The 14,517-nt window shown below is 46.3% G+C and overlaps 1 protein-coding gene across 1 annotated transcript in view; it reads right to left on the bottom strand.

Moving 5' to 3' along the window:
• Positions 1–276: 276 nt before the first annotated feature.
• Positions 277–14,517, bottom strand: part of MXD4 (MAX dimerization protein 4) — a 34,991-nt gene continuing 20,750 nt past the window's right edge. Inside the window, exons 3-4 of the mRNA XM_044682193.1 lie at positions 6,729–6,888; positions 277–5,456 (exon numbers count right to left, since the gene is read on the bottom strand). Coding sequence (XP_044538128.1) covers positions 5,308–5,456; positions 6,729–6,888 — 309 coding nt within the window. The 3' untranslated portion in view covers positions 277–5,307. The remainder of the gene's footprint in view (positions 5,457–6,728; positions 6,889–14,517) is intronic.

Raw genomic sequence — 14,517 nt, 5'->3', positions numbered from 1 at the left:
TATTTGCATTTAATTGATTTTCTCTACAACCCTGTTTTTTATGCATTTGAAAACATTATTTGGAGAAGAAAAGCTTTACTAAATTGCCAATGGTATCCATGATATAAAAATAGTGAAGAACCCTTGAGTATTAGACTATCTCTGGCAGGTCTTGATGTAAGTAAGGTTGGGCATAAGATGGCTGGGGAGACAGGGTAAGGTAGATATGAACCTAGGAAGAAATAAAATGAATGAAACAAAGGGAGTAAATAAATACTGGAAACCAGCACAGATGTATGAGGTATAAAAATTTGTATTTATATTACAATGAAAGACAGATACAACACAATACCTTCAGTGGGAGCCGCAGGCAGCAGCAAGCACCAGGAACGTGTGTACAAATGAATTTTTACAATATAATACATCTTGCCACCTACAAAGCGTTCCTTTTCAGGTACATATTCAAAATATCTCTGGCACAGAACCTGCCCAGGCACCTGAAGAAATCACCAGTCAGGTGATCTCCTTCCCCCTCCTCCCACTCTACTCAGCCCCTCTGGTGTGGCTCCTTGATCAACACAACCCTTCTGTTCACAGAAGCCTCAATGACGAGTTCTTGGGCCCTCCTTTATACCTATTAGATGGTGCAGCTTTGGAGGATGAAGGAATGTAAGTCCAGAACCCTTCACATAGGGATGGGGTGGGGGGGTCAACAAGGTGTCCTTTAGGGAAAGCTAAACCACTCACCAAGCTAGTTAAATGGAGTTCTCTTGAGTTTCTATTCCCAGACCTCTTGTCTCCATTGGCATTTTTTTTTAGGCACCTGACTGGGAGGGTGATTTTCTTTATCTCTCACATAGAAACTCAAGATTTTGGAGCTAGAAGAGCCCTCAGAGTTAATCTAATCCACCCTGGATGGGGCCACACCAGCCACCAACTTTCTTTGACCCTGGACTGTGCTCCCTTCTTAAGAAGAGTGGCAAGAAAAGAATCCCAGAGAGGAGGATAATGTGTAACTAGAATTTTTACTGACCATGAACTTCCTTCCAAAAGGGACCACTTTTAAACCACAAAAGTGAGACATTGTTCTAAGTGAAACTCACTTTCTTCTTTCTCATCCTGCTCTTACAAGATAGAAACGGTTAAGTCCTACATTATCACACTTGATAAACACCAAAATCCACCTTGGAAAGAGATTCCCTAAAGAAGACTCTATGAGGCCCTTACTTCACTGATGTTTGAAATCTAGATGGCCATGCAGTGGCAATTGCTCTCTGGATTGCAGCTTGGGTGACTGGAGGAATTTCTGTTTTATCCAGAGAAAATATTTTGGAAGAAGATGACAGTAGGTGGTGATGAAGGAAACCAGAAAATGGAACACTCTGAGTAAGCACAGACCATGCCGAGGAGGGCAGTGAGACTTGCCCTGGGGTGCTGTCTGCTCAGTCTCCTGGTTCACTGTGAACCCAGGCCTCCTTTTACGTGGGTAAGAGAGGTGAGCATGGGAGAGTCTTAACCTCTCTGTGTCCTTACACATGGCTTTGTATTTTGGTTCTTTAAGATAAATGGGTTTGGTGAAAACTGAACAGAAAGAAAAAAAAATTTAATGTAGTCATGATTCATGATCAAATCTGAAAATTCTGTGTCCTGAGCACCTGTATATTTCACTGAAGTAAGCTTATAGCCACGCCACATAAAATCATTCAGAGAAGTTGGGGCTATACTGATAATCACCTGTCCACCATATGTATTCCTAATATATGTGCAAACGGCAACTTTAAAAGTCCACTCGTTTCCAGAGTGTTGAGTGATGGTTTGGACTGTGTAACCCCAAGGCCCTATAGCCAACAGGGTGTCCTCTCCTGGACTGGTTAACCCAGCTAGTGATAGACCCTATGGTATGAAAGTGTCCTGGCGGAATTAAACTGCTTTATTTGAAGCCAAGCTACCCTTCCCATAGGCAACACCAAGCCAAAGGGTCACAGGGTTTTCAAACTGGGAGGGACCTTGAAGGTCATGAAGTCCTCAGTCTTACAGATGAGACAGTTAAATCCTAGAAACAGAATGAGTTTCCTAAAGTCACACAAATAACATGTGGTAGGAAACACTTGCAAATATGGGGAAGGGAAAAGGGAGAGGGTGTGTGACCAGTTTACATTCAATTTCCAAATGCCAGGCTGATGTATTCCTTTACAATTCAAATTATTCGTAGAAATCCCAAGCTCCACAAGGAAGAGTTAGTTACTCCTGAATTGTCTGATTACTGGATCTACCATCCCCAAACTACTGCTAAGCAAAGATGTTAGAAATTCAAAAAGCAAAGAAAATGGTGGAGTCCCAGTTGTCAAACTATCAGGTGGGGGTTGCCTAAATCAATAAGCAACTTCCAAAGAGGGAATGCCCCACATTGCTGTGCCCTGCTGGCTCCAGGTTGGGATGTGGGTTGCATAGCTTTGGAATTCTCTCTCTTTGGGAACCAGTTGGGCATTAAGAAAGCAACGAGTAGTAGTAGGAGAGACACCCACACACCTGTGTCTTCTGGACTTGGCAGTATTTGTGAAAGTACTGATAAAGCTGGGACAATTAGATTTGCAAGATTTCCCCAATTCAGCCTCTACACACTCCTGTTGGGGGAGGTGGGGGAATGTGTGTGGAAGGGACAAAGAGAAGGGACTATTTCAAATTAGCATTCAGTGACAATCACATTCATTTTTTTTAAAATCTCACCCATCCCTCTGTTAATTTAAAATTTTCATTTATTAGCAGGTTCTGTGCAAGAGGGCTCAGGAAAGGAAACACTTTACAATTCAGGAGCATGCTCATTATAGAACGAATGAACAGCTACAGTGGATCCAAGCCTCATGGTGGATGACCTGCCTGCTAACAGTCTTGTGTGTTATTTGAAGTAAACTCATGATTTTGTTTCCATGATTTGGAAATTAGTTATAGAGGCACCAAAGGAGCTAGTAAAGTTTTGCTGTTTCTCAGCTACCCACAATATAAGTCTATTGCTGTGTATTTTTCCCCAACAATGAGGATTTTAGTCATCTGCAAGGTATATTGAACATAATACCAAAACCTGCATCACAGAAAAGGTTAATGGTTTTCAGAATCAGCTGCCAAAGTTGATGACCCAGAGCCCTTCCCCCAGCTGGTGGAAGGGGTGCCTGTGAGTCAGGTTACATAACTCAAAGGGGATGTTTTTCCTTTTTAACAAGATTCCCCTCTGTGGTTAAGTAAGAGCACAATAAGGCACCCCCCCCCCCAAAAAAAAGCTGCCATAAAATAAACGTCTTCAGGTTTCTACATCCTGTACTGTAAGAGCAGTGGGGGCACACGTACATCAGGTGCTGACTGAACAGCTGGGTCTTTGTTTGAGGACTGAGGGTCAGTATTGTGAGGACTGCTCAAACACTACCAAAAAATAAATCCAAGATGGCAGCACCGTAACAAGTTCTAGGATGTGATACAGTACAGTAATGTGCTCTTGTTTCAGAAGCCAATAAGTTTCTGTCTCACAGAGATCCCAGCTTTATAAGCCACTCCAATAACAGGGCTGTGTGTGCGCTTAAGGAGCTAGAAAGGGAACTCTCATCTCCTTGCTGTTCCACAATCCCATCCAAAGGGACACAGGAGAGGAAGAAGTCCCCAGCTCTGGCTAGTTTCTGGAAGGGGAGAGATTGAGGGAGACCTGACCCCTCACATGGAGAACCACAGAGGAAACCACTTACTCACTTGGCCAGGCTTCACTGTCTTTTGAACAGTGCAAAGAGAGGGACACACACAGTCACCAAGGCACGATATGACAACGGTGAAGAGTCCCTGGGACTCTGGGTCTGTACCACTCCCTCCCAATGCAAGGAAATGAGAACATTTAGGAAAATATAATACAAAATCTCTTACAGGAAATATAGACTACACTTGCTAAAACCACTTATCTAAAAGTGTTTATAGCCATTTTCTTTCTTTTTTTGTTTTTGTTTTTTTGTGTTTTTTTTTTTTGAAAAGACCTTCTCTAATACTAATGCAAAGACTGGTCCATTTTTTCTTACCCAGCAAGCCAAGCCCTAATGACTTCACTAAGCAGAATTTGTATTAAAAAATACATCTTCATAGTATTGCTACGACTTGGGTAAATATGTTCAGAAAAGCTGGACAAATGCTATATAAGTTGGGTTGTTTTAAAGCATAACTTTTTTTTTGCATTTTTTTTAAGAGGAGAAAAATGCTGTTACATGGTGTGCAAAAGGAGAAAACTGACTTACTCGTCCTCTAAAAGAATACTGGAAATAGGATCTGGGCCTTTCCCACCAAAGGTAGTGGCTGCTGCAAAAAAGGAAAAGAGAAGGGGGCCTACCCACCTTCCCATGGCCTGTCTCCAAGAGCTGGCACTAATATGGAGTAGTTGGGCTCTGGAGGATTAGCCGAGAGCCATGAAAGAAAGAAGTGGGGCTGCTCCCTGGCTATCTCCTTGGGAGCTCACTCACGAGGCCACCCTGCCCCGCCGACCAGTCGAAAAAAGAGCTTTGCTGCCATTAAGATGCTGAACATGCAAAGCCAAAGGCAACTCAACATTCCTCATGAAGTCATTCTTTAACTTGGCTTTCCATCCACCCAGTCTGAAGCACAGTGGTAATTGGTTAATTAGGGAGAGATCTCAGAGCAAACCTAGTTTTGGAGAGTGAATTAAGTAGGGTGGGATTTGGGAGAAGGGGCTCTGCCTCTTTCAAACTGTGGGAAGAGTTTCTACTACATAGTCTTAAATTGGCCATGACCCATTCAACATTTCTCAAGGGCAAACAAAGTTTCCAGAATACTAATACACTAGGAGGTACTGTCGGGGCACCTTCTCCTCCCCCAGGGAGGAGCTGGCCCACAATCCAGCATCAACAAGTCCAGTCACTTTTCAAGATTTCCAAGGGGTCTCTCTTGGTTTCTTTCATTCTCCTGATTTTTGGTTTGCTTTTGGTTTCTTATTAAACTTCTTACACCGTCATGCGTGTTTCCAGCAATTACATTTAATACTTCTTCAATGGAATGATTATGACTTTAAAAAAAAATTATAGTTACAGCTACATCAAGCTAACTTTAAGTCACAACTGTACCTAACCACGGATCTCTGCAGTAAAAACCGGGGTTGACAAGAGCTACTTGGTGTGGTCCCAGGGCAGGGAACCAGGGGTTCAAAGCCCCCGCTTCTTCAGCAGAGGCCAGTGGTTGGAGTTTCCTGGGAGAGCCGCAGTGGACACGGGTGGAATCAGTCGTCGGTCTAAGTGCTTCAGTTGGATGCTCCGGAGGTGGACGGGGTCGGGGGTGCTCGCTCGGGCCCTACGAGAGCCGGCCCGACAGTCTGCGGGAGTGGGAGTAGCTGCTGTCGCTGGAGCCGCTGCCCAAACTGTAGTGGTCATCGGCATCACTGGCACTCCCAACACTGTCCATTTCCCCTGGGGTGAACTCCATTCCTTCAATGTCCACTTCTATGTGGGGAGGAAATAACAAAGAAGGTCAGGGAGTGGAACGAGAGTCACATGTTCATAGGCTTAAAAAAGCAGAAAGAAGGCCTCAGAAGTCATAGAATCCCAGCTTTAATGCAAAAACTGCCAAGATCATTTCAACTGATTTTCTTATTTTGCAGATGAGGAAAATAAGTTCTATCAAAGGTTAAGTGACTGGCCTAAGGTCACTGGGCTCATCTGGATTATAGTATTTAGAACTAAGCACAAGTGACTTTTGAGCTCCCTCTCATCTAAAAGTCCCAGATTTACAGATGAGGAAGACCTCTGGGATCAAGAAGGGAGAGGTGACTTGTCAAACAAGTAGTTAAGAAGCCACACTGAGATGGACTCGGCTCTCCTGACTCTAAATCCAGAGCTCTTTCCACTGCCTCGTCCAGGCCCCAATCCAAAGAATGGGCATTTCTAACTGAAAAGCCTGTTTGATGTTTCTCCCCTCCCTGACACATCCTCACCTCAACTTCAGCCTTATGCCCAGGGACCTTTCTATACACATGGCAGAGGCTAGGCTAGGCCTGACAGCGTGGAGGCAAGAGTCATTCCACATCATACCTCTTTCCCTGTCTTACTTGGCTGAGGCTCTCCACACCATAAGAGAAGGCACTGCTTAGAGCAGGGCTCTCAAAGGGTGGTCACACTCTTTCAGGGAGTCTGCTAGGTCAAAACAATTTCCATAATGATGATACCCACAGACATAATCTACATTCAAAAAAACAACACATAAGTTCTTAAAGGGGGAGGGGGAGTCTTAAATAGTTTTTAAGAGTATAAAAGGGTTCTGAGACCAAAAAAATGTAAGAACCAGGACTTGGTGGAAAGTATGCTGGCCCAAAAGGAGTACATTGGAGAAGATCCACCAGAAAACACGGGAAGTTCCAACTATGGCTCCACCACTTACTGGCTGCATAACCTTTGTCAAATTCCTTTATCTCTGAGACACTCAGTTCCTTCATCTGCCAAATAGGGATAGGATCTGTATTAGAACCAAAGCATTTTAGAAACCTTTATTTTTAGTAATATTATTGCAGTACAGGAAGTCTCCCAAGAGGACTCTAGCTGACTACATTCATGAAATCAGATAGAGGAAGAAGAAAAACCCAACAGTGATAACAGAGATGAACCTCCTGTCCAGCTCAGCAATGGGCCTTTTCTCCTAAGACAGGCCTCTGGGCCAGGCGAGGTCCTGGGCTCTGCCTGCAGTCTAAACTGTGTGCCCAGACACACACTCACACTGACCTTGCTCTGAGTCTGTGGAGATGGTTGAGCCGGTGCTGTCCGTGCGCACACGTTCCATGCCCTGCACTGAGAGCTGCTCCAGGCGGCGTTTGAGGTAGCGATGCTCACGCTGCAGCTGTTCCTTCACGTTCAGGGCTTTCCGGTCCTGTTCTTCTAATTTCTGAGGTGAGGGGCAGTGGGGAGAGGGAAGAAATGGAAGGATAAAGGTCAGCTGAAAGCAGAGGCCGGGCCATGACATCCCCGTCCACCTCACGTGGGTTTCCTAGTGGGCCTAGGGTTGTTCAGCAATGAAGCAGGACTTCTATAAGGACAACAGAGAGCCTACTGGCTAATTCAGAATCGGGGAACAGGGCAAATTCCACAGAGAACTAATGGTTTCCTCAGATGAAAACTATCTAGAACACCTTGCCACAGTGTGCTTGGCACCAAGATCCCATCTTTCCCCACCCACGAGCAAAAGCAAGAACAATTCATAGTTGGCCCCATCTCCTTATCTCCCATGTTCACCCAGCACCACAGGGAGCTGAGGTTTAATCGAGTGTACCACACGTATCAGGAAGGCCACTGGGCCAAGTGATTGGTGCCACAAGAAGCCCCAACACCAGTTCTCAATCCAAATTCCTAATCAAGTTGCGTCAGGCCACTGCTCCATCCTGTCAAGATTTCTTACATCTTGACACTGTCGTGATAGAATATTGCATGTTTTAGAGACTATTTAAAATAGCCCCACTCGTACCATATCTTACAAATAGGGAAACGAGAACACAGATACAGAGGAAGTGACTTGCCAAAGGTCACACGCTGAACGTTCTCTCACTTTTTCTCTCTGCTTCAAGTCATTTGCAAACCTTTTTCTAGTCACTAAAAATGTTGACTGGAGCAAGGCACAAGGGTGTTGCACTGGGGCAGCCTGCCCAGCCCTGACTTTGCGCCTCTTCTGAATAACTAGGCATTGCTCTGTTCCTTCTGGCCAAACTACCACCTTACTTTGGGTAGCCTGAGCCCTGGGAGGCCCTGGCTTGCTGCTTTGGACCCAAGTTCCTGCCTGGGGCCTTGCCTCATAGCCTGGTTCCTCTTCATCTGGGGCCTTGCCAGTTTTCAACAGTCCTCTCCAAGTCTGGAGCCCTGACTCCAAACCCCGGCATCCGGGGCTGCCTAATGTTATACTTTCCGACACAAGCATGGCCAGGAGAATGGGGGTGGCTCTGAGGGCACTGTCAAAAGGCATGGCTACTGCTGATTTTGTGATGTATATTAATCATGGCTCAACCTTTGGTGTCCAAGAACTCAGACAGCTCACACACAGCACAGCCCAAAATAGAAAACTTTCCATAACACAGGAGAACACAAATATGGCTCTGGAGGGAGAGCCACCAACAAAAGCAGAACTTCCAGAGCAGCAGTGGTCTTCCACAAGGAGGGCTCCCTGGGCCCTCTTGTTCTACCCCTCCTGTCCACACACCCAGTTTTACAGGGACTACAAAAAGTCTTTTCAGGGGCCTGGGTTCCTCATAGAAGCTCAGGGTTTGGGCGGACCCTAGAGATCAGGCCAACCCATACATGACCAGAAATTCTCATTCTGAAAGCTTTAATGAGTGGCCTTTTAAACTCCACTTGAAGACCTCCAGGGACAGGGATCTCATTACTTCCCAGAAAAGCTCATTTCATTTTTGTATACATCTCATTCTTAAGAGACTTTTTTCTTACCTTGAACCTAATACAATATGCCTTTCTGTTTTACAATTTGTATTGTTCTGAATCCAGCCTGTGAGGCCAAGCAGAATAAGCAGAACCCCTCTTCCATGGGCCAGGTGGAGCCCTTCAAAGATCACAAGACAATGTTGTTCAACATTTTTTGAAAGATGTTCCTTTCCAGCTCCAAACTCACGGTCTCTGAGGTTCTTTCCAGTTCTAAATCTGCAACTCTGATTCCAAGTACAGGCCTGATGCATCTCTTCCATTGACCTGTCTCTATGCACATGTCCAGAGACCTAGTTCTATTGGGCTCAGATGAGTGATTTCACTGGCATTGGGTTGAGGCTGAGGCAGCTCCCTCAATCAGAGCAGGACGGCACTTCCTCTAATTTAAGTCTTAGATGATTTCGAGGGGCAATCAAAAGCCAAATGCATATCCAAGGGTCAAAGAGAGGTGAAACCTGAACCCAGCTCTTACCGACTCTGAGGCCAACCCTCTATTCACTAGCACCCCCCCATCCTCCTCTCTCTTTCCCCTTCCTCTCCAGTCAATCTCTCTGTCCCTGCGTCCCTCTTCTGCCCTCTCTTCCCTCTCCCCAGTTCTGCTATTTACTGCCTGTAACTCTAGACGAGATCCTGTCCCCTCTCTCTGAACCCATTTCCTCCTCTCTAAAAAAGGAATAATGATGCTTCTTCTATCTCCTAGGGTTGTCGTGAGGTTAAACTTTAATACAGAAATGGGAGCTATGATTAATCGCTTCAAGGCACAAACCTAATCAAGAAATTCATTACTGTTTATTGCAAAGTGCCTGCTGAGTAAGCATGACCCCGACTTTGTAATGTGGGCTTAGAGGATCACAGTCATCTAGTCTAACCCCTTCATTTGGGAAACTGAGTCTTAGAGAAGCTAAGTGACTCGCCCAGGGTCACGCAGTGGGTGACTTAAGTATATCAAGTCTGATTTGAACCCAGGCTTCTCTGAACACCCCTAAACCACACTGCCCAATTAATCTAATAAACATGAAGTGCTTTCTGTTTCATGCATCTTGTGTGAAGTTCACCCCTGCCAAGGGAGAAAATAAGGCGTGATCCTGCCCCCACAGGGAGCTCACAAACATTAAAGTTACTTTGGGCCCAACAGAGAGTGGACAGGCAGTCTGCTGTCATCCCTATCAGTCCTGCCGTCCTTTCCTTGGGAGGCTGGGTCTGAGGATGGGCCCTTATTGGAAGAGCTGTTCTGGGATTCCTAGACGACCTTGTAACGGACCCATCCCTAACGTGGCCATAGACAGCACTGACCAAAGTACTTTTCTGCCCACTCTGATGTACTCCTCACACTAGTTCTCAGAGCTACTAAGGGAAGAGTTTATTCACTCCCATTTGACAGACTTTAGGAAATGAGGCCAAGAGAAGAGATTCTGACACTTACTGGTATAAGACCTAAGCAAGTTATTTTACTTTCAGATCACTGGTTTAGGGCTAGAAGGGATCTTGGGTCCAATTCTCCCTTTTAGAAGTGAGAAAACCCAGGACCAGAGAATTGACTTCGCCAGGGATGGTCACATGGGTCACAGTATGGAGCTGGGATCTGAATCCATATCTTCTGATTTGGCATCTGGTGTTCTTTCTGCTACATCCTAATGCCCTCCCTGAGGCTATAACTCTTGAGCCATGTTTTTGTAGTAGCGAAAAGTAGAGGCTCATGGAATGTTGACCTAATTTTAGTATATGCATATAATGGAATATAACTGTGCCCTAAGAAATGACAAAATGGCCAATTTCATAGGGAAAGTGGGAAGAACTCTGTGAACTGACGCAGGGTGATGTGAGCAGAACCAGAAGAGCTCTTTCTATGAGGACAGCAATAGTATAAAAAAAACCACTTTGAAAGAACTTTGGACTTCAATCAATGGAACAATAAATAAACTCAGAAGACTGAGATGAGGGGGGCAGCTGAGTAGCTCAGTGGATTGAGAGTCAGGCCTAGAGACAGGAGGTCCTGGGTTCAAATCTGACCTCAGACACTTCCCGGCTGTGTGACCCTGGGCAAGTCACTTGACCCCCATTGCCTACCCTTACCACTCTTCGCCTAGGAGCCAATACACAGAAGTTAAGGGTTTAAAATTGTAAAAGAAATAATTAAAAAAAAAAAAGAAGACTGAGATGAAACATGCCATTTGCCTCCTGCCAGAGAGATGATAAGCTTAAAATGCAGAGTAAGACACATTTTCAAGCTGAGTCAAAGGGAGAATTTGTTTTTCTGGACTATGCATGTTTATGATGACAATTCCTTCCTCCTTTCCTTCCTTCCATTTGTTGTCCAAAAAGGGGACTGGGAGTGAGACTGTAAATGCATGTAAAAATAAAATATATTTTTCTTTCAAAAACCTGACTGTTATCTTTTGTTTTTATGTCACCTTCATTTCTTTTCACTAATTTAAAAAATGCATGTAAAATATAAATACTTTTAGACACGCACTTATATTTTTAATTTTAGAAAAAAATATCAAAATGATTTAAAAAGAAAAATATCCTTGAGCTCTTTAACATCCAGGGCTGTTGGGAGGAAAGCATTTTGGAAGCCATCAAGCATTATAGAAATGAGTTAATTTGTTGTTATTACAAAATTAAATTCCACAGGAGGAATTAATAGTAAAAAGAAGACTTCAGAAGAAATGCCTACTTAAGAGAAGGATTCAGGGCTAGATGGGCACTCCAGGATAAGTCTCATGGAATCACAGGATTGAGGATGATTAGTGTCATCTAGAGGTCTAACTATCTCATTTCATGGACCAGGAAACTGAGGCCTAGAATGATTAAGTGGCATGTTCAAAGTTATATAGCTAACAGGTAAGAAATAGACTGGGATTCAGACCCAGGTCCTCTTTCTCTCCAGGGTTCTTACCATTTGGTCCAGCACAGATGTATCTACTATTCATCTCAAACTTTCCCAACATACTCATTATGGTACCACCCCTAAAAACCTCCACTAAGCAACAGTTTTAGCTTAACTTGGTTACTGTACAAACTTACTTACAACAGTTACATTTCTTTTAAAATTGGTATAATTAAGACCTTGCATGAATTCAAAGGGACCTAAGAGGTTACCTCATGCCTTTTACAGAGGAGAAAACAGAGGCCTCAGAAGGGCTTGGGGGAAAGGAAGATGTTGGTCAGTGGGTGGGGGCAGAAGCAGAGGACGGAAGCCCCAAGAGGCAGCTTCTTCTTACAAGAGCTCCAGAGTTGTTTTTTAAGTGCATATTAAAGGTCTGCTGAGTGTCTTTGCCTGTGACCACTGGCAAGGGACAAATCAGAATCCAGCCTGGTCCTCGAGGGCACAGAGCCTATGAGCATCCCTGGGGCAAGGTTCCTGAGGGGTCTCCAAGGTGTTTGTTAAAGACAAGGGCAGCCCCGGGCAATGGAAAATGCCTTAGATTTGGAGTCAAAGGACTGGTTCAAATGCTCATCTAATCACTTTCTGCATGATCTTGGGCAAGTCACTCAGATCTCTCTGGGGCTCATCTCTAATGGAGACCATTGGATTGGGGAAGCCTTTCTAGCTGCTAAACCTTGCAACCCAACACAAGCTAATCTGAACCAGAATAGTACCTTGGTTCAATTCCACAACAGATAAACTGTGGGTTGAAAATCAGGCAATCTGGGTTCCAGTCCCCTAGCTTGCTACAAGAGTTTGGATAAGACACTCTCCTCTCAGGACAGTGGTGATCTCTAAATTCCCACTCTAGCCACAGACACTGAGGAGTCATTTAATCCTATTTTACTCAGTTTCCTCATCTGTAAAAGAGTTGGAAAAGGAAATGGCAAAGCACTCCAGTATCTCTGCCAAGAGCCTCCCAAATGGGGTGACAAAGAATTGGACATGACAGAAATAACTGAACAACAACCACAATAAATTCCCAATAAACTCAGATAGTCTATGCCCTATGGTTGTAAAAGATAACTGTTACTTTGTAAAACCAAATGAGAGGGGGCAACTGGGTAGCTCAGTGGATTGAGAACCAGGCCTAGAGACAGGAGGTCCTGGGTTCAAATCCAGCCGCAGATACTTCGCAGCTATGTGACCCTGGACAAGTCACTTGACCCCCATTGCCTACCCTTACCATTCTTCCACCTATAAGTCAATACACAGAAGTTAAGGGTTTAAAATTAAAAAAACAAACAAACAAACAAAAAACAAATGAGGTAAAGGAAAACCATGGTGCAAATAATCCCAAAGTTCAAGCTAACCAATAAAAGCTGTATACTTGGCTCTAGGTATTTCTTCCCTGAGGCTGGACTGGGGTTGAGTCCTCTGCTCTGGAGTGTCCCTATTTGGCCTGAAATGCCACCAAGAAGAGCTAGAAGGGTGAAGGGCGCTGGGCCTCCCGTACCCCAGTCAGCCTCGAGCTCTGGCCCCAGATTGGGTACGGGCAGCCCTCTGATGCTTCCTTAGAGCAGCAGGATTTTGGAGTTGCCATTCCAAATCCCACAACATGGAGTGCTGGCAGTGCCCAAGACACACTGTGGATCCATTTGTTCTGATGCACAGTCGCTCATCTGAAAATGAGATTCTCCAGCGTCTGGGAGTATTCAGGGCTAGCTCCCCAGGGTAAGGAGCAGTCACCCCCCAGCGCCCCCAGACTCACCTTCCCTCTTACTCCTCTGCCTCCATTCCTTCCTCTTTCTCCTATCTGCCTGGAATGGCACCATTAGAAAGCCCTAAGAACCCGGCTCTACTGCATATGACCTCGGAGGCCTGGGGAAAATCCCTTCTCCCTGAACCTCATTTCTGTAAAAAGAGAACTCAGCGGGAAGACCTCTGAGGAGTCCATTCCCGGACCCATCAGCCTTTCTCCTCCATGCCGCCCTCTCCCCTTCCTTCTGCCTTCCCTGCCATCCTAAGTCCCAGGATTGAAGTCAGAATGGGCTTTGGCCAGGCCTCCGGAGGTCCAACCCAGGTAGCGAGGGCTCCGCAGCAGAATCTCTCACCCGGAGACGCTAGCCAGCCTTTGCTTTGGTGACCATCGGCCGATTCCCGTGATTAAAGCTCTCCAGAAGTGGGGTGAGCGGCCTCAGTAGGTAGGGGGTTCCCCCTACTAGAGGTCAAGGGAGGGCAGGATGGCCACTTGTTGGGACAGAAGGCCCGGATGAGGGAGCTGGCCGTGGCCAGGAAAAAGGTCATTCCCTCTCCCTGGGGAGACGAGAGGAGGAGGCCTGCTGGCCTCGAAGGTCCCTTCCAAAGCAGAGATTCTTTCCTCTTTCTCTCTTCTCTGCCTCCCCCCACCTGCCAGGTACAAAGAGCGCCTTCTTTCCTTGGGACGGGGTGGCGGGGTCAGGGAGAGGCCACCTCTGATCCATGACATCTGAGCTGCTGAGTTCTCCCCCTGGGCTCCCTGGGGCAGGGGAAGAGGGGCAGCTCTTCTGAGTGGAGCTCCATGGCCCTGCCCATTGGCAGGGAAGCAGTGACCTGGCCCTCACCCTCTGCCCTCCGGAGCCATTCTTCTTCTCTTTCCCGCCCCACCCCGGGGGCCCCTCAGCTGACTCGGGCCAGGGCATCAAAGGCCCTGAAGAGACAAACAAAGTCTTGGGACGGAGCCCACCATTCTGAGAAGCAAAGAGATGCTTGTCAGCTTTTCTACTCCTCTCCCTGACCTCCCCCACCAACCACACAGCAATTAAGATGCTGGAGAGCAGCAAGGCCCAGGGGTTCCTGTCAGGCCAGCATCCTGCCAGGAAAGGCAAAGCCGAAGTCCTTCGGCCCCCAGATGCCACAGAACCCCCGAGGAGCGGCAGGGAGGAGCGGTGACGGGGGCCACGATAACAGCATCCCGACCCGGCACGTATCAGACGAGCTCCTCTCTCAGAGCCCTTTGTAAGCCCTAAAGCTCCCCTCATTCCTCTCCACAGCCTCCCAAGCGCACCCGGGCAAGGGCCCCCGACGAGACGAGATTCAGACGCCAACAAGGGCGAAGGCCTCTGCTACTGCCCCATCCCAGCCCCTCCGTGCTGAGGGACGGAGAACCAAACGGATGGGCATCCCGAGGCCAGGACAAACTCCAGGACGGGATGAGCCCCTGCTACCTCCCAAGGCAGC

The sequence above is a fragment of the Gracilinanus agilis genome, chromosome 6 (assembly GCF_016433145.1).
Source record: "Gracilinanus agilis isolate LMUSP501 chromosome 6, AgileGrace, whole genome shotgun sequence".
NCBI lineage: Eukaryota > Metazoa > Chordata > Mammalia > Didelphimorphia > Didelphidae > Gracilinanus > Gracilinanus agilis.
The sequence above is the reverse complement of the archived record's forward strand: the minus strand, read 5'-3'. Positions and strand labels throughout refer to the sequence as shown.